The sequence below is a fragment of the Salmo trutta genome, chromosome 14, assembly GCF_901001165.1.
Source record: "Salmo trutta chromosome 14, fSalTru1.1, whole genome shotgun sequence".
Lineage (NCBI taxonomy): Eukaryota > Metazoa > Chordata > Actinopteri > Salmoniformes > Salmonidae > Salmo > Salmo trutta.
In genome coordinates, this window is record NC_042970.1 from 67,816,780 (window position 1) to 67,844,420 (window position 27,641).

The 27,641-nt window shown below is 45.0% G+C and overlaps 1 protein-coding gene across 2 annotated transcripts in view; it reads right to left on the reverse strand.

Annotated features, from left to right (window-relative positions):
- Window positions 1-27,641, reverse strand: part of LOC115147197 (ubiquitin carboxyl-terminal hydrolase 43) — a 110,387-nt gene that overhangs the window by 24,974 nt on the left and 57,772 nt on the right. For both annotated transcript variants that reach the window (XM_029689279.1, XM_029689278.1), the window contains exons 4-7: window positions 26,557-26,649; window positions 22,482-22,617; window positions 15,843-15,987; window positions 3,174-3,336 (exon numbers count right to left, since the gene is read on the reverse strand). In XM_029689279.1, coding sequence (XP_029545139.1) covers window positions 3,174-3,336; window positions 15,843-15,987; window positions 22,482-22,617; window positions 26,557-26,649 — 537 coding nt within the window. The remainder of the gene's footprint in view (window positions 1-3,173; window positions 3,337-15,842; window positions 15,988-22,481; window positions 22,618-26,556; window positions 26,650-27,641) is intronic.

The window sequence follows — 27,641 nt, forward strand, 5'->3', positions numbered from 1 at the left end:
ATAATGCCATCTATTTTTTGAAGTGCATCAGTCCCTCCTGCAGCAAAGCACCCCCACAACATGATGCTGCCACCCCCGTGCTTCACAGTTGGGATGGTGTTCTTCGGCTTGCAAGCCTCCCCCTTTTTCCTCCAAACATAATGATGGTCATTATGGCCAAACAGTTCTATTTTTGTTTCATCAGACCTCATCAGATATTGCTCCAAAAAGTATGATCTTTGTCCCCATGTGCAGTTGCAAACCGTAGTCTGGCTTTTCTATGGCGGTTTTGGAGCAGTGGCTTCTTCCTTGCTGAGAGGCGTTTCAGGTTATGTCAATATAGGACTTGTTTTACTGTGGATATAGATACTTTTGTACCTGTTACCTACAGCATCTTCACAAGGTCCTTTGCTGTTGTTCTGGGATTGATTTGCACTTTTCGCACCAAAGTACGTTCATCTCTAGGAGACAGAACGCGTCTCCTTCCTGAGCGGTATGACGGCTGCGTGGTCCCATGGTGTTTATACTTGCGTACAATTGTTTGTACATATGAACGTGGTACCTTCAAGCGTTTGGAAATTGCTCCCAAGGATGAACCAGACTTGTGGAGGTCTACATTTTTTTTTCTGAGGTCTTGGCTGATTTCTTTTGATTTTCCCATGATGTCAAGCAAAAAGACACTGAGTTTGAAGGTAGGCCTTGAAATACATCCACAGGTACACCTCCAATTGACTCAAATTACGCCAATTAGCCTATTAGAAGCTTCTAAAACCATGACACTTTCTGGAATTTTCCAAGCTGTTTAAAGGCACAGTCAACTTAGTGTATGTAAACTTCTGACCCACTGGAATTGTGATACAGTGAATTATAAGTGAAATAATCTGTCTGTAAACAATTGTTGGAAAAATTACTTGTGTCATGCACAAAGTAGATGTCCTAACCGACTTGCCAAAACTATAGTTTGTTAACAAGAAATGTGTGGAGTGGTTGAAATTACGAGTTTTAATGACTCCAACCTAAGTGAATGTAAACTTCCGACTTCAACTGTAACTACTCAATGGGCTGGTTACCTGGACACATTACTGGAGAATCTCTATTGCATTTTAGTCCAGGACTGAGCTTAATCTATGTCTGTGAAACTGGCCCAATATCAGCCGTTAACACCATTATGTGGTTATGATCTGTAGGCTTTTCCTCTGTTGTAAAGACAGTTAGGGGGGAAAGAGAGAGAGAAGGTTTCTGTCAAACAGGCAGCAATCTGAGCCAACCACAGTTGACATGTGCCAGTCAGGGGGCATAAACAGACCGCCAGTCTCCCCATGGGGTGAAACAGAGACACACGCCGCTGAGATGGGGCCTCCACAGGTACTCAAATATCCTCCTGACATTAACAAGCTGACCATGGGAATATCCTTCCTCTGTTTCCCCGTACACACACACGTATGTGCACAAATGAGCATACACACTCAAGAGGAGTGTGTGGAGGAGGGAGCAGACAGACAGTATATGACAGCATACAAAACTCAAAATGACTTTTGGATTGACAGGCATGGGCCAATAGTGGGCAGATGGCTGGAGTGAGTATTACCTCTCTCTCTCTCTCTCTCAATTCAAATTAAGGGCGTTATTGGCATAGGAAACACATGTTAACATTGCCAAAGCAAGTGAAATAGATAATAAACAAAAGTGAAATAAACAATAAAAATGAACAGTAAACATTACACTCCCAGAAGTTCCAAAATAATAAAGACATTTAAAATGTCATATTATGTCTATATACAGTGTTGTAATGATGTGCAAATAGTTAAAATACAAAAGTGAAAATAAATAAACATAAATATGGGCTGAATTTACAATGGTGTTTGTTCTTCACTGGTTGCCCTTTTCTTGTGGCAACAGGTCACAAATCTTGCTGCTTTGATGGCACACTGTGGTATTTCACCCAGTACATATGGGTGTTTATCAAAATCGGGTTTGTTTTTAAATTCTTTGTGGATCTGTGTAATCTGAGGGAAATATGTGTCTCTAATATGGTCATAACATTGAGCAGGAGGGTAGGAAGTGCAGCTCAGTTTCCACCTCATTTTGTGGGCAGTGTGCACATACAGTAGCAGGTCTTCTCTTGAGAGCCAGGTCTGCCTATGGCGGCCTTTCTCAATTGCAAGGCTATGGTCACTGAGTCTGTACAGAGTCAAAGCTTTCCTTAAGTTTGGGTCAGTCACAGTGGTCAGGTATTCTGCCACTGTGTACTCTCTGTTTAGGGCCAAATAGAACTCTAATTTGCACAGTTTTTTTGTTAATTCTTTCTAATGTGTAAAGTAATTATCTTTTTGTTTTCTCATGATTTGGTTGGGTCTAATTGTGTTGCGGTCCTGGGGCTCTGTGGGGTGTGTTTGTGTTTGTGAACAGAGCCCCAGGACCAGCTTGCTTAGGGGACTCTTCTCCAGGTTCATCTCTCTGTAGGTTTAGATTTTGATCATTAGCGGGTATTGGCCTAATTCTGCTCTGCGTGTGTTATTTGGTGTTTTACGTTGTAAAGGGGGATATTTTAGCAGAATTCTGCATGCAGTCTCTCTCTCTCTCTCTCTCTCTCTCTCTCTCTCTCTCTCATAGACATTGAATAATTCAAAGCGGTTTACTGGGATTTACAGTATTTGGTTTCTCTCAGGAGCGATGCTCCCTTTGATTCTCAGTAGGAAAAAATACATGTTTTAAAAGATGTAAAACAATTATGACATATATCAGCCCAATTTTGATATTTTGCCCAGGTATTGGCAAAAAAGCTGATCTGATTGGTCAAAATACCAATTAGTGGAAAAATTTCCGAATTGTTCTGCCTGTGTAAACGCAACCTGTGTAATGTGAACTGGAAAATGGAACTTGGAGCACGTCCCCTTGGGCCCAGTGGGTACTCATTACAGCTGGAACAAGTAAAGAGAGAGCAGAGCTTTTGCCCTTATAAAATACACTCTGTTCAAACTGCTGGTGCATATCGTTCATCAGAACTCCTCTGTTCACCCATGAGATACTGTTTCGCTATAAACTAAAAAGGCTTGTTTGATTCACACCTAATACCTCATATTTTCAAAATGGCCTCCCTCCATCCCACCCAATCAAGATTCCGACCCAATCAACCAATCCAGACTCCCTCCCACCCACCCACCCAGCCACCCAATCAACCAAACCTGACTCACCTGACAGCCTGTTGGCCAGAGCCTGCCGTGTTGCAGATTACGAGGAGGACCTTGGTGGAACCACCGTGGTTCAGAAACTCTGAGGACAGAGTGGTCGATGGGGGTAACCTTTGACCCTCTGGCCCTGAGGTGTACGGCGAGGATGGGAGGCTGTGGTGGTAGCCTGAGAAAGGAGAGAGAGGTTAAAGGTTAGACACGGGTCAAGAGAGAGGTCAAAGTTGAGCTCAGACACAAGGTCGTACACATAACGGGGATAGCTTGTGCCAGAGTGTGCTCAAGAGGGGTTCTATGAGGTCTCAATGACTCAAAATGACACCACCCACAACTGTGAAAACAAACCGTATTAAGTGAAAATCATTATACAATGGAGCAACGATTTTGATTTACCCAAAGGGTGGCATTGTAAAATTGACATCTGTTACGACATGTACACATTGATTAACCGTAGGTAATAGCTACAGGGGGAGTGTGTAGGAGGCGGAATCTCTGTCTCCCAGGCAATGTAAACATTGTAAATGTTTACATTATCTGAGGATTTAATTAAACACACTTGTTCAACGCCGCCGAACAATTAATCACTGTCGCTGTTGAAATGTGTCACACACACACGTAAACATGTACTCACACACACAGCGGTGCATGTACTGAGAAACTCTAATCATTCAGGAGCACAGGAAGTGTACTGTAACATCGTATCATGTCAACTCAGATATCGAAGCTGCCAGAGAAAAGGCCACCACTTGAGTATCAACGGATGTACAGTTGATGTCGGAAGTTTACATACACCTTAGCCAAATTCATTTAAACTCAGTTTTTCACAATTCCTGACATTTAATCCTAGTAAAAATTCCCTGTCTTAGGTCAGTTAGGATCACCACTTTATTTTAAGAATGTGAAATGTCAGAATAATAGTAGAGGGAATGATTTATTTCAGCTTTTATTCCTTTCATCACATTCCCAGTGGGTCAGAAGTTTACATACACTCAATTAGTATTTGGTAGCATTGCCTTTAAATTGTTGGGTCAAACATTTCAGGGAGCCTTCCACAAGCGTCCCACAATAAGTTGGGTGAATTTTGTCCCATTCCTCCTGACAGAGCTGGTGTAACTGAGTCAGGTTTGTAGGCCTCCTTGCTCGCACACGCCTTTTCAGTTCTGCCCACAAATTGTCTATAGGATTGAGGTCAGGGCTTTGTGATGGCCACTCCAATACCTTGACTTTGTTGTCCTTAAGCCATTTTGCAACAACTTTGGAAGTATGCTTGGGGTCATTGTCCATTTGGAAGACCCATTTGTGACCAAGCTTTAACTTCCTGACTGATGTCTTCAGATGTTGCTTCAATATATACACAAAATTTTCCATCCTCATGATGCCACCTATTTTGTGAAGTGCACCAGTCCCTCCTGCAGCAAAGCACCCCCACAACATGATGCTGCCACCCCCGTGCTTCACGGTTGGGATGGTGTTCTTCGGCTTACAAGCCTCCCCCTTTTCCTCCAAACATAACGATGGTCATTATGGCCAAACAATTCTATTTTTGTTTCATCAGACCTCATCAGACATTGCTCCAAAAAGTACGATCTTTGTCCCCATGTGCAGTTGCAAACCGTAGTCTGGCTTTTCTATGGCGGTTTTGGAGCAGTGGCTTCTTCCTTGCTGAGCGGCCTTTCAGGTTATGTCGATATAGGACTCGTTTTACTGTGGATATAGATACTTTTGTACCTGTTTTTTACAGCATCTTCACAAGGTCCTTTGCTGTTGTTCTGGGATTGATTTGCACTTTTCGCAATCAAAGTACGTTCATCACTAGGAGACAGAACGCGTCTCCTTCCTGAGCGGTATGACGGCTGTGTGGTCCCATGGTGTTTATACTTGCGTTCAATTGTTTGTACATATGAACGTGGTACCTTCAGGTGTTTGGAAATTGCTCCCAAGGATGAACCAGACTTGTGGAGGTCTACAATTTTTTTTCTGAGGTCTTGGCTGATTTCTTTTGATTTTCCCATGATGTCAAGCAAAGAGGCACTGAGTTTGAAGGTAGGCCTTCAAACACATCCACAGGTAAACCTCCAATTGACTCAAATTATGCCAATTAGCCTATCAGAAGCTTCTAAAGCCATGATATTTTCTGGAATTTTCCAAGCTGTTTAAAGGCACAGTCCACTTAGTGTATGTAAACTTCTGACCCACTGGAATTGTGATACAGTGAATTATAAGTGAAATAATCTGTCTGTAAACAATTGTTGGAAAAATGACTTGTGTCATGCACAAAGTAGATGTCCTAACCGACTTGCCAAAACGATAGTTTGTTAACAAGAAATTTGTGGGTGTGGTTGAAAAACGAGTTTTAATGACTCCAACCTAAGTGTATGTAAACTTCCCACTTCAATTGTATTCACCAGTGCATGGCCTTTGGTGAGTAAGACTAAATGAGTGAATAATCAAGTATTCCATTTTACAAGATAAATTGAAATAGCTTTTGGCTTAGTTGATTCCTCTCAACCATCGGATAGTAAATCATGTGGAGGCTGTTTTGACACCCTGTGTCATTCCTGTCTGCCCTTTTGACTGCTACCTAACCATTCTCTCTCTCGCTCTCTCTCACCCCCCCATCTCTGACATTGAATTCCCCACTGGGAAGATAAAAGGCACCGAAAGGCCAAAGCCAGTTTCATTTCAATCCACACAGAAAGGCTAGCCTGTTACCACGACTATAAGGAGCATAAGCAAATAACTAAATACCAAGGACACAAAAGCGTACTTCTCCCACTAGACAATACAAGTATGCTATTTTAAACATATACAAAACCTACACTTCTATTTCCTGAAATTACTCAGGAAAGCAGTGCTCTGTTGGGATAGCTGAGTCGGTGAGGAGTACGGGTCGGTCTGTCTGTCTGGCTGCTGTATCTTCCAGACAGGGTCTGAGGGGAGAACCCCATGCCAGACTCTCATTCTCACACCCTCTCCCTCATTCCTTCTATCTCAGCCAGCCAGGAGAGAGGGATATATAGAGGGAGAGAGGGAGAGAGAGACAAGGAGGAGAGAGTGGGAGAGCAGTGCTAGTAGAAGGGGAGCGTCGCTGCAGTGTCTCTTCAGGGACTGAGCTGTTTAATTACAATTGTCTCACTCTCACATCTCCCTCCCTACTTCTGTCTCTCTATTGCTCTCTTTCTCCGCCCCCCTCTCTTTTTAGACCTACTATTTCACTAGAATTTTTTCCTACAGACACACACACTACAATTATCTCTCTCTCTTTAGCTATTCCATTGATGCTTTGGGGCTTACCTACTCCAATATTCCATTGATGCTTTGGTTCTTACCTAATTATCTTCATTGCATCAATACTGCGGTGAACAAAATCAGTGTCTAGAGTTGATATACACTACCGTTCAAAAGTTTGGGGTCACAGATATTTCCTTGTTTTTGAAAGAAAGGCACATTTTTTGTTAAAATAACATCAAATTGATCAGAAATACAGTGTAGACATTGTTAATGTTGTAAATGACTATTGTAGCTGGAAACGGCTGATTTTGAATGGAATAGCTATATAAGCGTACTGAGGCCCATTATCAACAACCATCACTCCTGTGTTCCAATGTCACATTGTGTTAGCTTATCCAAGTTGATCATTTTAAAAGGCTAATTGATCATTAGAAACCCCTTTTGCAATTATGTTAGCACAGCTGAAAACTGTTGTTCTGATTCAAAAATATAAACACAACATGTAAAGTGTTGGTCCCATGTTTCATGAGCTTAAAATTAAAGATCCAAGATATGTTCCATAAACACAAAAAGCTTATTTTCTCTCAAATGTTGTGCACAAATTTGTTTACATCCCTGTTAGTGAGCATTTCTCCTTTTCCCAAATAATCCATCCACCTGACAGGTGTGGCATATCAAGAAGCTGATTAAACAGCATGCTCATTACACAGGAGCACCTTGTGCTGGGGACAATAAAAGGCCACTCTAAAATGTGCAGTTTTATCACACAACACAATGCTACAGATGTCTCAAGTTTTGAGGGAGTGTGCAATTGGCATGCTGACTGCAGGAATGTCCACCAAAGCTGTTGCCAGAGAATGTAATGTTAATTTCTCTACCATAAACCACCTCCAACGCCATTTTAGAGAATATGGCCATACCCCTACCGGCCTCACACCCTACCACACCAGCCCAGGACCTCCGGATTCCTCAGCTACGGTATCGTCTGAAAACAGCCACCCGGACAGCTGATGAAACTGAGGACTATTTCTGTCTGTAAGAAATCCCTTTTGTGGGGAAAAACTCATTTTGACTGGCTAGGCCTGGCTCCCCAGTGGGTATGCCCTCCCAGGCCCACCTATGGCTGCGCCCCTGCCCAGTCATGTGAAATCCATAGATTAGGGCCTAATGAATATATTTCAATAGATTGATTTCATTATATGAACTGTAAAATCGTTGAAATTATTACATGTTTGGTTTATATTTTTGTTCAGTATAGAAGTTGTAGGGATGCAGGGTGGTCGCACGAGGACATTGGAACACTGTAGCACACTGCACCAGCGCACCCGCAGCACCTGTCTCACATTCACATAGGAGGAGGGATACGTATTGTAATGAACACCAAAATAACTACGGCTCTAATCATGATTTTTTTTTTTACAGTAACCCCCAGGGATCTACTTCTTCACCGCAGTTACTCAGGCCTACTTTTTTTGCTTCACTCCTTTAAGCTAGTTTTAATATCAGACCCTTATTTAAAACTGTGTTCCCTGAAGTACCATCATGCCGGATGACGACTCGATTATCTCTGTCTGACAAGATCGTGGGAATATATGAATATTGGCTCATTGACAATGACTTGACATACTAGTCTCTTCTATGACAGGGGGATTAAAACATAATACTTTTGAGATGTCAGTAGAAAAATAAAAGTGGGTTTACAACCTATTTGTGAATATAGGTTATAGGCATAAAGCTGTTGTTATCTGGCGAGCCTGCAGGCTACAGCACATACAGAGCTGCTTCAGTTTAGTCTGATCATACAATTCCAGCTGGTTGTTGTGCCTGTGACTGCTGAATTGAATGCTCAACCTAAATCAATTATTACTGTGTACTAGTAAATATCACAAAATCCTTTTCAAATGCTTTTCTGCTCCTACAAGGTTAGCCATCTTGGTTTGTCACCTAGACAAGTGACCCCTGTTAACTCTGTCCACACTCTGTGCTAAAAATACCCAGGGGGTAGAGGGGTCCGGCGGAGGGCGGGAGAGGGGACAAGCCCTAGACATGACAGACGTCCCGACATTTCCTCTGTCTGGTTGCCATCACCACAGGTGACCAGAGGACACCTGAGTTGTCTGCTGCTTGGATAAATGACAGATGGAGGAAAACAGCAGGGAGGGAGAGAGAGAGAGAGAGATAGACCTGCCACACCTGCTCCCCCTCGCCGGATCCCAAACCTGCATCTCATCACCGCCACTGCAGGTCCCCCTCGCCGGATACCAAACCTGCATCTCATCACCGCCACAGCAGGTCCCCCTCGCCGGATCCCAAACCTGCATCTCATCACCGCCACACCTGCTCCCCCTCGCCGGATACCAAACCTGCATCTCATCACCGCCACAGCAGGTCCCCCTCACCGGATCCCAAACCTGCATCTCATCACCGCCACACCTGCTCCCCCTCGCCGGATACCAAACCTGCATCTCATCACCGCCACAGCAGGTCCCCCTCACCGGATCCCAAACCTGCATCTCATCACCGCCACACCTGCTCCCCCTCGCCGGATACCAAACCTGCATCTCATCACCGCCACAGCAGGTCCCCCTCACCGGATCCCAAACCTGCATCTCATCACCGCCACACCTGCTCCCCCTCGCCGGATACCAAACCTGCATCTCATCACCGCCACAGCAGGTCCCCCTCACCGGATCCCAAACCTGCATCTCATCACCGCCACACCTGCTCCCCCTCGCCGGATACCAAACCTGCATCTCATCACCGCCACAGCAGGTCCCCGAAGACCTCCGACCCCTATGGTTGATTCCACGGTTGCCTCCCGGTATCAAGGCAACATATATCTTGATAAGTTATTTATCTGTGCCATCTATAGTGGATAAGTAAAAAAAAAAGGAAACAGAGTCTTGGGTCTAAAATCCAGTAAATTATACGACAGACAGTCAGAGATTATAGAGGCTGTAAGACAAGCAGAGGAAGAGCTAGCTCACTGATGGAATGTTGGTATGTGGTTGTGGTCAGGCTGTTGCATCCTCTGTGGGTGTATACCTAGAGTCTAAAACCACAACTACATAACTGGTATATTCACATGGATGGGGTCTTCACTGACTTGAAACCTGTTCCCTCCCTCTTTCTAAATGGCCATCTCCCCATCCTGCCTATCTCTGATTGGCTTGTGTAAAATATGCCATGACATTACTCAGGATGTTTACTCAGAAGTAAACCATAACGATGAGGAAATCAATTAACTCATGTTTCTGAAGCAATTTTGTTGACGTAACAGTATATCACTGCCAGAGATGAAACACCACAGCCATGCTGCTAACAGCTAAAAGACTGTCTATCAATACACTCTTCGAAAAAAGGGCTCCAAAGGGGTTCTTCGGGTGTCCCAATAGATGCGTCAAAGGAATCAATGGAACACAGACGTTTCATTGACCAGACTGGCGCACATTCAACAAATCTAATGGAACAAAGTGAATATTTGTCAAATCCGTCATGATTTATGTATTTTAACAGTCCCACAATGTGGTTACTTACATCGATTTGGATATATTTGGCTGTTTTCGCTGCATAACATGTAGAAGTTGTCCCCTTTTAGGTTTAGAAGTGACTGCTTAATGCGAACTCCATTTCTTAAAAGCTGGTTGGCATAGCAACTCTAGCATTCAGAAATCAATGGTGGTAGTCAAATAATGTTTTAACATAATTTCAAAAGGCTTTTCTAATGATCAATTAGCCTTTTAAAATGATAAACTTGGATTAGCTAACACAATGTGCCATTGGAACACAGGATTGATGGTTGTTGATAATGGGCCTCTGTACGACTATGTAGATTCCCATTCAAAATCAACCGTTTCCAGCTACAATAGTCATTTACAACATTAACAATGTCTACACTGTATTTCTGATCAATTTGATGTTATTTTAAATGGGCAAAAAATGTGCTTTTCTTTCAAAAACAAGGACATTTCTAAGTGACCCCAAACTTTTGAACAGTAGTGTACATGGGAATTAATATGGAGTTGGTCCCCCCTTTGCTGCTATAACAGCCTCCACTCTTCTGGGAAGGCTTTCCACTAGATGTTGGAACATTGCTGTGGGGACTTGCTTCCATTCAGCCACAAGAGCATTAGTGAGGTCGGGCACTAATATTGGGCAATTAGACCTGGCTCACAGTATTCCAATTCATCCCAAATGTGTTCAATGGGGTTGAGGTCAGGGCTCTGTGCAGTCCAGTCAAGATCTTCCACACTGATCTCGACAACCCATTTTTGTATGGACCTTGCTTTGTGCATGGGGCCATTGTCATGCTGAAACAGGAAAGGACCTTCCCCAAATTGTTGCCACAAAGTTGGAAGCACAGAATTGTCTAGAATGTCATCGTATTCTGTAGCGTTAAGAAATCCCGTCATTTGAACTAAGGGGCCTAGCCCGAACCATGAAAAACAGCGTGATTCATCACTCCAGAGAATGCGTTTCCACTGCTCCAAAGTCCAATGGCGGCGAACTTTACACTACCCCAGCCGACGCTTGGCATTGCGCATGTTGATCTTAGGCTTGTGTGCGGCTGCTTGGCCATGGAAAACCCAGTTTATGAATCTCCTGACAAAGCGTTCTTGTGCTGACATTGCTTGCAGAGGCAGTTTGGAACTCGGTAGTGAGTGATGCAACCGAGGACAGACCATTTTTAGGCACTATGCGCTTCAGCACTTGGCGGTCCCGTTCTGTGAGCTTGTGTGGCCTACCACTTTGCGGCTGAGCTGTTGTTGCTCGTAGATGTTTCCACTTCACAATAACAGCACTTACAGTTGACCGGGCCAGCTCTAACAGGGCAGAAATTTGACGAACTGACTTGTTGGAAAAGTGGGATCCTATGACGGTGTCACTGAGCTCTTCAGTAAGGCCATTCTACTGCCAATGTTTGTCTATGGAGATTGCATGGCTGTGTGCTTGATGTTATACACCTGTCAGCAATGAGTGTGGCTGAAAAAGCCGAATCCACTAATTTGAAGGCGTGTCCTCATACTTTTGTAAATACAATGTAACATGGTGACATGGTGCATGTGTACACAATGTCACAATCAAACACAAACTTTAACGTGAAACAAATGGTTCCCATTCGTCTTTCAAACTACAGTATTTCTAGAAGTACTTCTGACGATGGGTTTAAACAGCTCATCATCAATCATTGAAAAACTGCCTTGTAAAAGCAGATGGAGATATGTGGGCAGAGCCATAGAGTACAGCTGGGGCTTTTTCTCAGCATTCTCTTCACCACCCATTAGCAGATACATCCACAACCTGTGTGTGTGTGTGTGTGTGTGTGTGTGTGTGTGTGTGTGTGTGTGTGTGTGTGTGTGTGTGTGTGTGTGTGTTGGTTTAAAGATGCTTGCCTTGAGTGTGTGAATATTTAACAATACAATAACAATAAAATGTGCTCACTAAAGGCAGAGCTAATGGGCTCTGTGTAAGTGCTTATGCATCCTCCGCTGCTCAGACAAACACCTCAGACCTACACAACATTCAACCCCAACCGTGTCTCCAGTCAATAGCTTTTAGCATTTTGATAGGATGAAAGGAAACTCACACTGAGATTCTACCTGAGTTGCTTTCCATAGAACCCCTCTGTCCATTGTGAAGGGAGATGAATACTGAATACAGTGGTGGAGAAAGAGTGAGAGACTGTGTGTGTGTGTGTGTGTGTTTGTGTCTGTGTCCACTGACAGATTCCTTTATCTGGGTGGATATGTCCCTGCTTCGCCACCTTTCCCAGAGGGCACCTCTTCTTTCACACAAACCCTCTCTCAGCCCTGATTCTCCGACCTCGCCAAACAGACAACTCTGTCTCTAGAGCTTGATAGACTCTTTGATTACCTCAGGGACAACAGGCCTTTTGTAAAGTAAGAGTGTCTAAAAAAGTTGGTAGGAAAGTTTCAGAGATTTCCTCAAGCTGAAGGCATTTATGTACTGTAATAGACAACGGACATATATGTTCTGTTGAGAGATGAAATCGGATATTGTCATATCTGTATAAAGTTTCCTTGATTTTTTTGTGTGTTTTCTATCATGAGCGCTTGACTCCATGGCTAGCAATACAACACTGTTTTCCCAAATAACAAATCTCATTACTACAGTATATGAAGGAGAAGAGTTGATCCAATATCCCTAAGAATGTCTTCCTGTGGTTTCCAGTTGTCAGGTGGTGGGTAACTGGTGCAGTGAATCAGGCGCAGGAGAGCAGAAATGAGTGTACAAGGTATTTAATTCCACGACAGCACCAGTATACAGACAATACTCAAAGTGCTGAGAAAATACCGGTCACTCGAAAATAACGGGCGTAAATACATAACCCGGCAACATAACCAGCCGACAAGTACCCCCATGAACAATCAATAAACACGCACACTAACATGTGGGAAACAGAGGGTTAAATAATTAACATGTAATTGGGGAATAGAAACCAGGTGTGTAGAAAACAAAGACAAAACAAATGGAAAATGAAAAGTGGATCGGCGATGGCTAGAAGACCGGTGACGTCGACCGCCGAACGCCGCCCGAACAAGGAGAGGAACCGACTTCGGCGGAAGTCGTGACACTAATAACTTCTAATATGAAAACTCAACAGAAATTCAGAACCATGAAACGGTGGAGACTATTCCTCCAGAGCAAAACACCCATCCATAAAATCCATCTCTTGAAATAGACTATGACTTCCGCCTAAAAACATCTCACCTAAAGTTACATTTGTCTTTCTCTTCTGCCAGTGCGACACAAACGCATGCCTTTGTTCTACCAGCCAGTGTGTATTTTATTCCTCTCTCTCTCACTCTCTCTCCCGCTCCCCCTCCCTCTCCTAATGTTTTCAACAAATTTCTTAGGCTCTGCTAATTTTGACTCCCCACCAGGAGGTAATGGGCCTGATTCCCAGTCCCCCGCTGAACTACTTCCTCTTATCCGACATGAGAAATGGTAACCTTTCCTTCGCTAACCAAATTCCCCGTTTCAATTTGGGACTTTTATTAGCCGGTGAGCAAATTGGCTTTGTGCCTCTGCTGTGCCCGCTGGGGCTCAGCTTGTGCCGATGTTGTAGAGAGAGTTATGAGACACACACACACACGACACTGAGACAGACAGACAGGCAGACATGCCCGCACGCACACACACACACACACACACACACACTCACATGAAATGAGATTACACACACAGGGCCATTAATCATGGTGTGGAGTCTGAACCACGCCGGAGGTCAACTGTGTGACTGTCTGTCTGTAGCCCAAAGGGGGGAGTGACGCACAGGCTACACATACGTACCAGCCAAAGGGGGCTGGGACGTGTGGTATGTGAGAGAGAGAGAGAGAGAGACGGAGATAGAGAGTGAGAGAGAGGGTGGGTCGTGACTGGCTGATTTGTACCGTCAAATGAGGGCCTGTCTTGTCACAGGTTAAAAGAGCCAACGGTGTCCATAATGATACATATTTCAACAGCAGAAGAGAGGGAGGGAGGTACTACAAGCTTAATACAGTCAATATGGGCCGTGACAGCAGTGGTTTGAATGCTAGTCCATATACGCAAGCGTCCGTTGTTTATTTACGACGATGACAGCGGTTTCCTGACAGGCTTTCTTATTCTAACATGGCCCATCTAAACGAGACTTTAACAGTCTGCCAAGGTTCCACATCATCTTTCTATGGCTAGCCACAAGAGGTAGGAATTTCTGGGTATTGTTTGTGACAGACTCAGCAGACAGAGCTGTCCCACCAATTCATTCTTAATTAGGACAATTTCCTTATTAATTGTGGCTCATCATGAAAATATCATTACAGCCTAGCTTACATCCTAAAATATATTATCAACCCAGCCCCACTCTTCAGTATTACATTTCTACAGATGTTTGATAAAACAAAGAGGGTAAATGTGGTACTGGATGCTGAAACTACAGCATTATAGCGCCGTAATAATGCATGTATATTTCAATGGCTCATTTGATTACATCCACATCACCCAGGGGTTCTGATTGAGTGATGATTACAGATGATTACAGGATACTTAACCAGCACAATAAGGAACACACTAACCAATTAGACAACAATAGGATGTAACAATATCTCATCACGTCCTCTCCCTCCCCACAGCTCTGTAAAGCTAACACACACACACACACACACACACACACACACACACACACACACACACACACACACACACACACACACACACACACACACACACACACACACACACACACACACAGTTACTTAGGCTTCTATTCAATCTATTCCATTAAAGCAATGAAGGCCCTATTCAATAAACCTGTTACGGGCGTTTAGCTGTTGTGAAATGACCCGCCATTGTTATGGAGACAGTGGGGTAGTTAAGATGGCAGGGAGGTGTTCTGAGATGTCAGAAACAGTAATGACGCTTGCAGTGACTGAATGCATGTTATGTTGAGTCTAATCAGCTCAGTTCAGGTTTTGAATCATTACATTGGTAATAGGAGTTCATTCATCATTTACAGTAGAATGCATATACAAAAATAGAGTTATTGTATACACGTGTGCTTTTGAGTGCTAATGAGTGTGTCGGTGTGTGTGTGTGCCTGTGTGCCTCTTCCTCTCTCCTCTACCCTTAGTCTGATCACCTCCATTAGCACCAGGACATTATTTTCTCTCCTCTGTCTCCAGGTGATAAAGATATCGTTCTATCATTCCCGGAGAGAGATTGAAGATCGTACATTTTTCATGACCCCTTTGAGCACATTATTGAATTATTGATGTGGCCCTTTTCAGGAGTTAAAGAACGTTGTAAAAACACAGTAAGGGTTTAATTTAGCGGTGTGTTGCTCTGAACGTAGCCCTCCCGATCGGGCGTCCCCCAGGGATAAGAGTTAAGACACCCTCCTTTTGGAAACGGGTCAACTAGATAGGAGTCAACAGGTGAAAAAAAGTGTGTGCGTACATGCGTGCACTCGCCATATCAATAGTTAATTTGACGCCGCCTGGCGCTGATTTCAAAGGGAGGTGACGCAAGGCTGGCTCCATCTCATCCACGTTCACGATCCAAGAGAGAGTGAGCATATGTGTGTGTGCATGTGTGTCGTGTGTGTGAGTGAGAGCGAGCCTTTACCTCAGTACATCAAGCCCTCAGCTAGATATAAGACCGTCAGAGACACTGTCTGAGAGAATTTAATAACGTAGACAGAAATACAGTACCTGTCCATGAAATGGCAAGAAATTGAAACGGCTAAGAACCTATAGCTCGATAGTGTTTGTCTGAACAAACACTTTCCATTGTGCTGAAGCCTAATAGCTTCGGGCTAGCCTGAGCGAGAGAGAGAGAGAGAGAGAGAGAGAGAGAGAGAGAGAGAGAGAGAGAGAGAGAGAGAGAGAGAGAGAGAGAGAGAGAGAGAGAGACACTTGGGGCTGTGGATGCAGCCATGGTTACCTGAGATTCGCATGGAGCCTCCCCGTGTGTGGAGGGGTGGAGCCTGGAAGGCATAGACCACATCGCTCTCGGCAACGCTGGTCAGATCGTCGTCGTCAGAGAATGAACGCTGGAAGCCGGTGGCGTAGAGCTCTGACAGGACCACCTGGATGGGGGGTGGGGGATGATGGAGGGAGAGAGAGAGAGAGCTAGGAGGAGATGGTTTAAAGAGATGTACATTGTTTCATACAGACACTTAGCACGGAAGCAGACTTTATGTATAAACAGCCATGGACATGGCTAAGTGGCTTAGCATGGCGGTCAAACACACACACACACACACACACACACACACACACACACACACACACACACACACACACACACACACACACACACACACACACACACACACACACACACACACACACACACACACACACACACACACACACAGGCTAATAGTTGTAGACAGACAAGCTATAGAGGACACACAGGGAATGTATGTGGCAATGCAAACAGAGTAGACACGCTATATTTGTGTTATAAGTCTGTTCAAGATCCTTCTCGAGTAAACACATATTAAAGGCCCAGTGCAGTCAAAAATGTGATTTTCCACCCTATGGGGTTGGAATAAAACTGACGTTTTGAAAATGATGATAATGCTCTTTTAGTGTAAAAGCTGTTAGAAAAGATTGCCTGAAATATCAGTCTGTTTTGGTGGGATGGATTTTTCGCCTGCCTGGTGACATCACCCCTCCCCACAACTCCCTGAGAGTCCTAGCAAAACTCTTATGTCATGATTTGACTATAACATTAATCTGAAGACTGTTATTTATCTAATTAACTAACTGTGTTTAATTAAAGAGTTACAATCTCCCGAATTAAACTCTAAAAGGTCTTTACCTATCACATCTATAAACAGTCAACTTATTCATCATAACCTCATATCATTCTGAACAGTCGTAACCTCCTTGCATCTGCAAAAACCCCAGCTTTACTTATGATTCAGTACTACACAAATTGGTTTTAATTATTTATTTACTAGCTAATTAAATGGGAACACAGGATTAACACGCATACAACACTGATATTGACTGGAGACATAATACGCTGAAAACAGATCCCTAGCAGAATGACAACATGGATAACACTGCCACATTCAGAAACTACTCTCGCCTACAATAACCATATACTTTGCACACGAACCGCCGCCCGCTTTGAGCAAGAAATCATGAATGTATTTACGTGAAATGCCTGGGTTCACCGGGGATCTCTCGGTGAACGGGGCAGCCTTGGAAAGGCGGTTGGGCCTTTTTGGGGCATGCTCGTAAGGCTCTGATTACATTTTACATTTTAGTCATTTAGCAGACGCTCTTATCCAGAGCGACTTACAGTAGTGAATGCATACATTTCATAAAAAAAATGTTTCTCCATACTGGTCCCCCGTGGAAATTGTCCGAAATGGTTCCAACAATTCTTCTACTGTTGTCTTCCTATCCGGTGACTTGTCGTGTAGTCCTGAACAGAACTACAGAGTTGATTTTCCTTCCATTTGCTCTTGAAGATGCTTCATTGAAGATAGGCTAGCCAACCGTATCGATGGTTCCCCAATGGGGTGATGAGAGTAGCGTAAAACAATGGTTTGAGCAGAGTAACAGGATGGTCCTACTTAAAATCGCTTTCGAAGATACTTTACTTAGAACAGCTAATCAGCCGTACCAGTGATTGTCCGGGAGGTGATTTTATCGTCTCCACCTTATCTTGAGATTCAAATTTCAAACCATTTTAAACTTGCAGCTGCAGCTTCATGCTTTTCTAGTCCAATGTGTTAACTTCTTAACCCATCATTTATACCTTTTTCTCAAAAGGGGCGGTTCCGGCAGGATGACATGCTCTCTGTCTGTCTGTCTGTTTGTTTGTTTGTGATTACTCACTGTGCAAAGTTATGGAAAACAATTATCTCTTATAGCTTCTCAAATTACATCTCTCTCTTAACAAAAACACATTAATCATTTTTCATATTACATGCACAACCCATAGAATGGAAACTTAATCTACGTAGTGTGTGTACTTTCCAAGTTACAGTATTTTCTTTATAGCATTTTTAATGACATCACAAAATAACAAACAAAATTACATTAGTGTTCTATAGATCGCCTCTGACCATTCCCAACATTCTATGTTCGAAATATTGTTCCGGAATACGCTTTTGAACATATTAGAGTTTAAGCGGGAAAAGGTCTGTTGAGACAAAGCACATTCCTTTGGTGAATTTGTAGAGGGAGAGCCTGGATCTTCTCCCTTGATTTACAACTGGATGTGAGTTGTTAATCCCCACTATTTCTTTCCATCCCCCTCTACGGGTGAAAGGGGGTCTGATTGAAGTTATTCATGGCAAACCTGATCTGACCTATTTGGATTCTCGTGGTCAGTCATGACACTTGCTTGAGAAATTGCTCTTTGCTAAGAAGCTATTTTTAGTTATTTTCTGACCATTTTAATTGAAAACAATCACAGTAAGATGCTTAATTGTTACCCAGAAATGATTTGATATTGAGATAAAAATGGCTGCATTGGACCTTTAAGGATTTCTTACTCTCTCCTCACATCTGTTTTCTGAGAAAGCTTTTATCAAATCACAAACAAACAGACAGACAGGCAGTGATGTCCCATCCCGCTCCTTCTCGCATACCATTATGAGACATTAGGCCCAGCTGTGGGGCTGACAGCAGACTCTCTCTGTCTGGAATATTCCTATCTTTCCCTCTCTTCGTCTGCTCCAGTCTCTGTCGTTATATCTGTCTTGTCTGCTCCAGTCTCTGTCATTATATCTGTCTTGTCTGCTCCAGTCTCTGTCATGCTATCTGTCTGGTCTGCTCCAGTCTCTGTCATTCTATCTGTTTTGTCTGCTCCAGTCTCTGTCATTCTATCTGTCTGGTCTGCTCCAGTCCCTGTCATTCTATCTGTCTGGTCTGCTCCAGTCTCTGTCATTCTATCTGTCTTGTCTGCTCCAGTCTCTGTCATTCTATCTGTCTGGTCTGCTCCAGTCTCTGTCATTCTATCTGTCTGGTCTGCTCCAGTCTCTGTCATTCTATCTGTCTTGTCTGCTCCAGTCTCTGTCATTCTATCTGTCTGGTCTGCTCCAGTCTCTGTCATTCTATCTGTCTGGTCTGCTCCAGTCTCTGTCATTCTATCTGTCTGGTCTGCTCCAGTCTCTGTCTGTCTAGCCCCTCTCCCTTTCTCTGTCTGTCTAGCCCCTCTCCATTTCTCTGTCTGTCTAGCCCCTCTCCATTTCTCTGTCTGTCTAGCCCCTTTCCCTTTATCTGTCTGTCTAGCCCCTTTCCCTTTATCTGTCTGTCTAGCCCCTTTCCCTTTATCTGTCTGTCTAGCCCCTTTCCCTTTATCTGTATGTCTAGCCCCTCTCTCTTTCTCTGTCATTCTAGCCCCTCTCTCTTTCTCTGTCTGTCTAGCTCCTCTCCCTTTCTCTGTCTGTCTAGCCCCTCTCTCTTTCTCTGTCTGTCTAGCCCCTCTTCATTTCTCTGTCTGTCTAGCCCCTCTCCATTTCTCTGTCTGTCTAGCCCCTCTCCATTTCTCTGTCTGTCTAGCCCCTTTCCCTTTATTTGTCTGTCTAGCCCCTTTCCCTTTATCTATATGTCTAGCCCCTCTCCCTTTCTCTGTCTGTCTAGCCCCTCTCCCTTTCTCTGTCTGTCTAGCCCCTCTCCCTTTCTCTGTCTGTCTAGCCCCTCTCCCTTTCTCTGTCTGTCTAGCCCCTCTCCCTTTCTCTGTCTGTCTAGCCCCTCTCTCTTTTGCTGTCATTCTAGCCCCTCTCTCTTTCTCTGTCTGTCTAGCCCCTCTCTCTTTCTCTGTCTGTCTAGCCCCTCTCTCTTTCTCTGTCTGTCTAGCCCCTCTCCCTTTCTCTGTCTAGCCCCTCTCCCTTTCTCTGTCTGTGTAGCCCCTCTCCCTTTCTCTGTCTGTCTAGCCCCTCTCTCTTTCTCTGTCTAGCCCCTCTCTCTTTCTCTGTCTGTCTAGCCCCTTTCCCTTTATCTGTTTGTCTAGCCCCTTTCCCTTTATCTGTATGTCTAGCCCATCTCCCTTTATCTGTCTGTCTAGCCCCTCTCCCTTTCTCTGTCTGTCTAGCCCCTCTCTCTTTCTCTGACGTTCTAGCCCCTTTCTCTTTCGCTGTCTGTCTAGCCCCTCTCTCTTTCGCTGTCTGTCTAGCCCCTCTCTCTTTCTCTGTCTGTCTAGCCCCTCTCTCTTTCTCTGTCTGTCTAGCCCCTCTCTCTTTCTCTGTCTGTCTAGCCCCTCTCCCTTTCTCTGTCTAGCCCCTCTCCCTTTCTCTGTCTGTCTAGCCCCTCTCTCTTTCTCTGTCTAGCCCCTCTCTCTTTCTCTGTCTGTCTAGTCCCTCTCCCTTCCTGTCTGTCTAGCCCCTCTCCCTTTCTCTGTCTGTCTAGCCCCTCTCTCTTTCTCTGTCTAGCCCCTCTCTTTCTCTGTCTAGCCCCTCTCTCTTTCTCTGTCTGTCTAGTCCCTCTCCCTTCCTGTCTGTCTAGCCTCTCTCCCTTCCTGTCTGTCTAGCCCCTCTCCCTTTCTCTGTCTGTCTAGCCCCTCTCTCTTTCTCTGTCTAGCCCCTCTCTCTTTCTCTGTCTAGCCCCTCTCTCTTTCTCTGTCTGTCTAGTCCCTCTCCCTTCCTGTCTGTCTAGCCTCTCTCCCTTCCTGTCTGTCTAGCCTCTCTCTCTTTCTCTGTCTGTCTAGCCCCTCTCCCTTTCTCTGTCTTTCTAGCACCCCTCCCTTTGTCTGTCTAGCCCCTCTCTCATTATCTGTCTGTCTAGCCCCTCTCTCTTTCTCTGTCTGTCTATCCCCTCTCTCTTTCTCTGTCTGTCTAGCCCCTTTCTCTTTCTCTTTCTCTGTCTAGCCCCTCTCCCTTTCTGTCTGTCTAGCCCCTCTCTCATTATCTGTCTGTCTAGCCCCTCTCTCATTATCTGTCTGTCTAGCCCCTCTCTCTTTCTCTGTCTGTCTATCCCCTCTCTCATTATCTGTCTGTCTAGCCCCTCTCTCATTATCTGTCTGTCTATCCCCTCTCTCTTTCTCTGTCTGTCTATCCCCTCTCTCTTTCTCTGTCTGTCTAGCCCCTTTCTCTTTCTCTTTCTCTGTCTAGCCCCTCTCCCTTTCTGTCTGTCTAGCCCCTCTCCCTTTATCTGTCGTTCTAGCCCCTCCCTCTTTCTCCGTCTGTCTAGCCCCTCTCTCTTTCTCTGTCTGTCTAGCCCCTTTCTCTTTCTCTGTCTAGCCCCTCTCCCTTTATCTGTCGTTCTAGCCCCTCCCTCTTTCTCCGTCTGTCTAGCCCCTCTCTCTTTCTCTGTCTGTCTAGTCCCTCTCCCTTCCTGTCTGTCTAGCCCCTCTCCCTTTCTCTGTCTGTCTAGCCCCTCTCTCTTTCTCTGTCTAGCCCCTCTCTTTCTCTGTCTAGCCCCTCTCTCTTTCTCTGTCTGTCTAGTCCCTCTCCCTTCCTGTCTGTCTAGCCTCTCTCCCTTCCTGTCTGTCTAGCCCCTCTCCCTTTCTCTGTCTGTCTAGCCCCTCTCTCTTTCTCTGTCTAGCCCCTCTCTCTTTCTCTGTCTAGCCCCTCTCTCTTTCTCTGTCTGTCTAGTCCCTCTCCCTTCCTGTCTGTCTAGCCTCTCTCCCTTCCTGTCTGTCTAGCCTCTCTCTCTTTCTCTGTCTGTCTAGCCCCTCTCCCTTTCTCTGTCTTTCTAGCACCCCTCCCTTTGTCTGTCTAGCCCCTCTCTCATTATCTGTCTGTCTAGCCCCTCTCTCTTTCTCTGTCTGTCTATCCCCTCTCTCTTTCTCTGTCTGTCTAGCCCCTTTCTCTTTCTCTGTCTAGCCCCTCTCCCTTTCTGTCTGTCTAGCCCCTCTCTCATTATCTGTCTGTCTAGCCCCTCTCTCATTATCTGTCTGTCTAGCCCCTCTCTCTTTCTCTGTCTGTCTATCCCCTCTCTCTTTCTCTGTCTGTCTAGCCCCTCTCCCTTTCTGTCTGTCTAGCCCCTCTCCCTTTATCTGTCGTTCTAGCCCCTCCCTCTTTCTCCGTCTGTCTAGCCCCTCTCTCTTTCTCTGTCTGTCTATCCCCTCTCTCTTTCTCTGTCTGTCTAGCCCCTTTCTCTTTCTCTTTCTCTGTCTAGCCCCTCTCCCTTTCTGTCTGTCTAGCCCCTCTCCCTTTATCTGTCGTTCTAGCCCCTCCCTCTTTCTCTGTCTGTCTAGCCCCTCTCTCTTTCTCTGTCTGTCTATCCCCTCTCTCTTTCTCTGTCTGTCTAGCCCCTTTCTCTTTCTCTTTCTCTTTCTCTGTCTAGCCCCTCTCCCTTTCTGTCTGTCTAGCCCCTCTCCCTTTATCTGTCGTTCTAGCCCCTCCCTCTTTCTCCGTCTGTCTAGCCCCTCTCTCTTTCTCTGCCTGGTTTCCCTTTTTCTGTATCGGTCAGAGCAGCAGGGCTTTCCATGATGATCCTGTTACAACGGGTAAAAAGACTCTGTCTGGGAGGTATGGTATGGTTTTATATGTTACAGTGAGTGAGTGGAATAATTAATTTACACCCCATAGACATAGGATAGAGCCTTTTAGATTCAGTAGGCTAACAAGTCTGGCCCACTGACCATGTGTGTGTGTGTGTGTGCAGCCCTTACCTGGTCTGGCGTGGTCTTGCCCTCCTCAGCAACCATGGCACGCAGGCAGGAGATGGAGCCGATGAGAGGCACAGCCAGACCAATACGTAGATACCTCTGACCCTTAGTACTGAACACCAGGGTCACATTCATACACCTGGAGAGGGAGAGAGAAAGAGAAACTTGTTCCAGACAGTACTTCACAAGCACACACACAAAGACAGCTACTAGACATTACACTTGCTGTGTTGTTCTCTTATCTCCTCCAGGGTATCTGTCTGGGCATGCTTGACTGCAAGGTGATGCTAACGTGTTAGCATTAGCACCACAGGAAGCCTGTCTGTGTCTGCTTCGGCATGCCTATCTACAATCAACAGGAGCTAGCTAGTGCAGAAGATGTGGGCATGACAGGTGGAGCAATGGAAGGATGAAGGGATGAGCACTTAGTGCTATGAGGCCACAGGTTTGAGGTGACTCAGTTGAGGGAAGAAGGGGTGGAGGGATAGAGAGATGGAGGGATGGATAGAGGAATAGAGGAAAGTCTGGGAGAGAGACAGGAGCTCTGATGACGCCTCAGCTTCCTGCTTTCCCATCATGCATTATTCAGGAAGTGATGCGTCGTCGCTAACATAGTGCTCAAAAAGCAGAGTGAGAGACGGAGATGCGGTGTATAAAGTAAGAGCCAGTGATGTTAGTTAACCCCTTACTGATGTAAGAAGACACGACCGTCACTGAGATTTCAGTTGCAGACAGCGGGGCAATAAGGGGAATATGCCATCAGTAAGTGAGGACAATGAGATGAGAGAATACATCCCTCCTAAAGGGGGGCACAACGGAGTCCCAAATTCACTAACTGTGTGAGTCTCACTTGAACTGATGAGGATTCATGAAGTCAGTCTCTTGGCATTAAGGTCATATAGGGTGGCTTGCGAAAGTATTCACCCCCATGGCATTTTCCTATTTTGTTGCCTTACAACCTGGAATTAAAATGGGTTTTTGGGGGGTTTGAATCATTTGATTTACACAACATGCCTACCACCTTGAAGATGGAAAAACATTTGTTTTATTGTGAAACAAACACGAAATAAGACAAAAAAAGAAAACTTGAGCGTGCATAACTATTCACCCTCCAAAGTCAATACTTTCTACAGCCACCTTTTGCAGCAAATACAGATGCAAGTCTCTTGGGATATGTCTCTATAAGCTTGACACATCGAACCACTGGGATTTTGCCCATTCTTCAAGACAAAACTGCTCCAGCTCCTTCAAGTTGGATGGGTTCCGCTGCTGTACAAAAATCTTTAAGTCATACCACAGATTCTCAATTGGATTGAGGTCTGGGCTTTGACTAGACCATTCCAGGCATTTAAATGTTTCCACTTAAACCACTTGAGTGTTGCTTTAGCAGTATGCTTAGGGTCATTGTCCTGCTGGTGAACCTCCGTCCCAGTCTCAAATCTCTGGAAGACTGAAACAGGTTTCCCTCAAGAATTTCCCTGTATTTAGTGCCATCCATCATCCCTTCAATTCTGACCAGTTTCCCAGTCCCTGCCGATGAAAAACATCCCCACAGCATGATGCTGCCACCACCATGCTTCACTGTGGGGATGTTGTTCTCGGGGTGATGAGAGGTGTTGGGTTTGCGCCAGACATTGCATTTTCCTTGATGGCCATAAAGCTCAATTTTAGTCTCATCTGACCAGAGTACCTTCTTCCATATGTTTGGGGAGTCTCCCACATGCCTTTTGGCGAACATCAAACATGTTTGCTTATTTCTTTCTTTAAGCAATGGCTTTTTTCTGGCCACTCTTCTGTAAAGCCCAGCTCTGTGGAGTGTACAGCTTACAGTGGTCCTATGGACAGATACTCCAATCTCCGCTGTGGAGCTTTGTAGCTCCTTTAGGGTTATCTTTGGTCTCTTTGTTGCCTCTCTGATTAATGCCCTCCTTGCCTGGTCTGTGAGTTTTGGTGGCGTCCCTCTTTTGGCAGGTTTGTTGTGGTGCCATATTTTTTCCATTTTTTAATAATGGATTTAATGATGCTCTGTGGGATGTCCAAAGTTTTGGATATTTTTTTATAACCCAACCCTGATCTGTACTTCTCCACAACTTTGTCCCTGACCTGTTTGGAGAGCTCCTTGGTCTCCATGGTGCCGCTTGCTTGGTGATGCCCCTTGCTTAGTGGTGTTGCAGACACTGGGGCCTTTCAGAACAGGTGTATATATACTGAGATCACGTGACAGATCATGTGACACTTAGATTGCACACAGGTGGACTTTATTTAACTAATTATGTGACTTATGAAAGTAATTGGTTGCACCGGATCTTATTTAGGGGCTTCATAGCAAAGGGGGTGAATACATCTGGACAAGAGGAATACCCATGTAAGAATGCTGTTCATTGACTACAGCTCAGCATTTAACACCATAGTACCCTCCAAACTCGTCATTAAGCTCGAGACCCAAGGTCTCGACCCCGCCCTGTGCAACTGGGTCCTGGACTTCCTGACGGGCCGCCCCCAGGTGGTGAGGGTAGGAAACAACATCTCCTGATCCTCAACACTGGGTCCCCACAAGGGTGCGTTCTCAGCCCTCTCCTGTACTCCCTGTTCACCCATGACTGTGTGGCCATGCACGCCTCCAACTCAATCATCAAATTTGCAGACGACACTACAGTGATTGGCTTGATTACCAACAATGACGAGACGGCCTACGGGGGGAGGTGAGGGCCCTCGGAGTGTGGTGTCAGGAAAATAACCTTACACTCAATGTCAACAAAACAAAGGAGATGATCGTGGACTCCAGGAAACAGCAGAGGGAGCAGCCCCCTATCCACATCGACGGGACAGTAGTGGAGGTGTAAAGTTTTAAGTTCCTCGGCGTACACATCACGGACAAACTGAAATGGTCCACCCACACAGTCAGCGTGGTGAAGAAGGCGCAGCGGCGCCTCTTCAACCTCAGGAGGCTGAAGAAATTTGGCTTGTCACCAAAAACACTCACAAACTTTTACACAATCGAGAGCATCCTGTCGGGCTGTATCACCGCCTGGTACGGCAACTGCTCCGCCCACAACCGCAAGGCTCTCCAGAGGGTAGTGAGGTCTGCACAACGCATCACCGGGGGCAAACTACCTGCCCTCCAGGACACCTACACCACCCGATGTCACAGGAAGGCCAAAAAGATCATCAAAGACAACAACCACCCGAGCCACGGCCTGTTCACCCCGCTATCATCCAGAAGGCGAGATCAGTACAGGTGTGTCAAAGCTAGGACCGAGAGACTGAAAAATAGCTTCTATCTCAAGGCCATCAGACTGTTAAACAGCCATCACTAACATTGAGTGGCTGCTGCCAACATACTGACTCATCTCTAGCCACTTTAATAATGAAAAAATGTATGTAATAAATGTATCACTAACCACTTTAAACAATGCCACTTTATATAATGTTTACATACCCTACATTACTCATCTCATATGTATATACTGTAATCTATACCATCTACTGCATCTTGCCTATGCCGTTTGGCCATCGCTCATCCACATATTTACATACTTATTCATTCCTTTACACTTGTGTGTATAAGGTAGTTGCTGTGAAATTGTTAGATTACTTGTTAGATGTTACTGCATGGTTGGAACTAGAAGCACAAGCATTTCGCTACACTCGCATTAACATCTGCTAACCGTGTGTACGTGACAAATAACATTTGACTTGACTTGACATATGCACGCACCACTTTTCTGATATTTTACTACCAAACTAGCATGTTAAATAGCATCAGTATCAGACTGGCCCTGTGGATAGACTGTCTATGAGCTAGAGAGAGACAATGCGATATATATGCTATACAAGCAACCTGTTGTGTATCTGTCAGAAACGCCCACCCTGCTTTTCACAACACTAGCACTTGATCATATTCCATTGTGTCTTGTTGTCACAAAAAGGGAGAACTGGTAACATAAAAAGTATACATGTCACACACACGCACACACACACACACACACACACACACACACACACACACACACACACGCACACGCACACACGCACACGCACACACACACACACACGTGCAGTGACTGGTGTGGCTTACCTGGTTTGCCGTAGGGGAATGGGCAGTGAGATGCAGAGGAAGGGGTCAAAGGTGTTGCTCTGTTTAAGGCAATGTGGACATGTCAGGGAGGACCTACAGACACAACAGAGAGAGGGAGAGAGGGGGTTGGGTTAAAGGGATACTTCACCCCAATTACTAAATGACATATTGGTTTCCTTACCCTGTAAACAGTCTATGGACAAGGTAAGACAGCAATTCACGCTTTGGTTTTGTTTACCTGGACACTGTTCCAAATGCTAACTTTTAATTATTTGTGGCACCAATCCAATGCAAGTCAATGCTAACTATATTACCATTTTTGCACTTCATGTCCAGATCATCTATGTCACTTCATTAAGTTACACAATACATGTTTTAATACTTTAGGATGAGGAGGCCAGAAACAATAGAAGGTCAACCTGGTCAAATCACAGAGAGCAAACAAATCAATTTTCCAACCAGCTCCTCTCACGTGATGTGGGATGGTGTGCTACACAGGCACATGATCTTGGGCACCCTGTGTGTGTGTGTGTGTGTGTGTGTTTGTGTGTGTGTGTTTGTGAGTGTGTGTGTGTGTGTGTGTATGTGTTTGTGAGTGTGTGTGTGTGTGTGTGTGTGTGTGTGTGTGTGTGTGTGTGTGTGTGTGTGTGTGTGTGTGTGTGTGTGTGTGTGTTTGTGTGTGTGTGTGTGTGTATGTGTTTGTGAGTGTGTGTGTGTGTGTGTGTGTGTGTGTGTGTGTGTGTGTGTGTGTGTGTGTGTGTGTGTGTGTGTGTGTGTGTGTGTGTGTCTAGGTTGAGTGGAGAGGTAAAGATGTTCGACCTCACCTGGCAGGGCTTCTATATGTGTAACGTTATGCATGGCGTATTACGGAGTAGCTGGACAGAACAGAGAAAGTGCATTTAGCTCCAAGAGGAGCCTCACATCCCCAGTTAGAAAACACACCGGGATAGACCGAAATATTCACAAGAGAGGAGAGAAATAACCTGGTTTTATTTTGGAATATTTTAGCAGGTGTTCAAAAATCGTGGTGGGAAGAGAGGGATGTGGGGAAGAACAAGTCATACAGCAGGAATTCAGTAGATGTA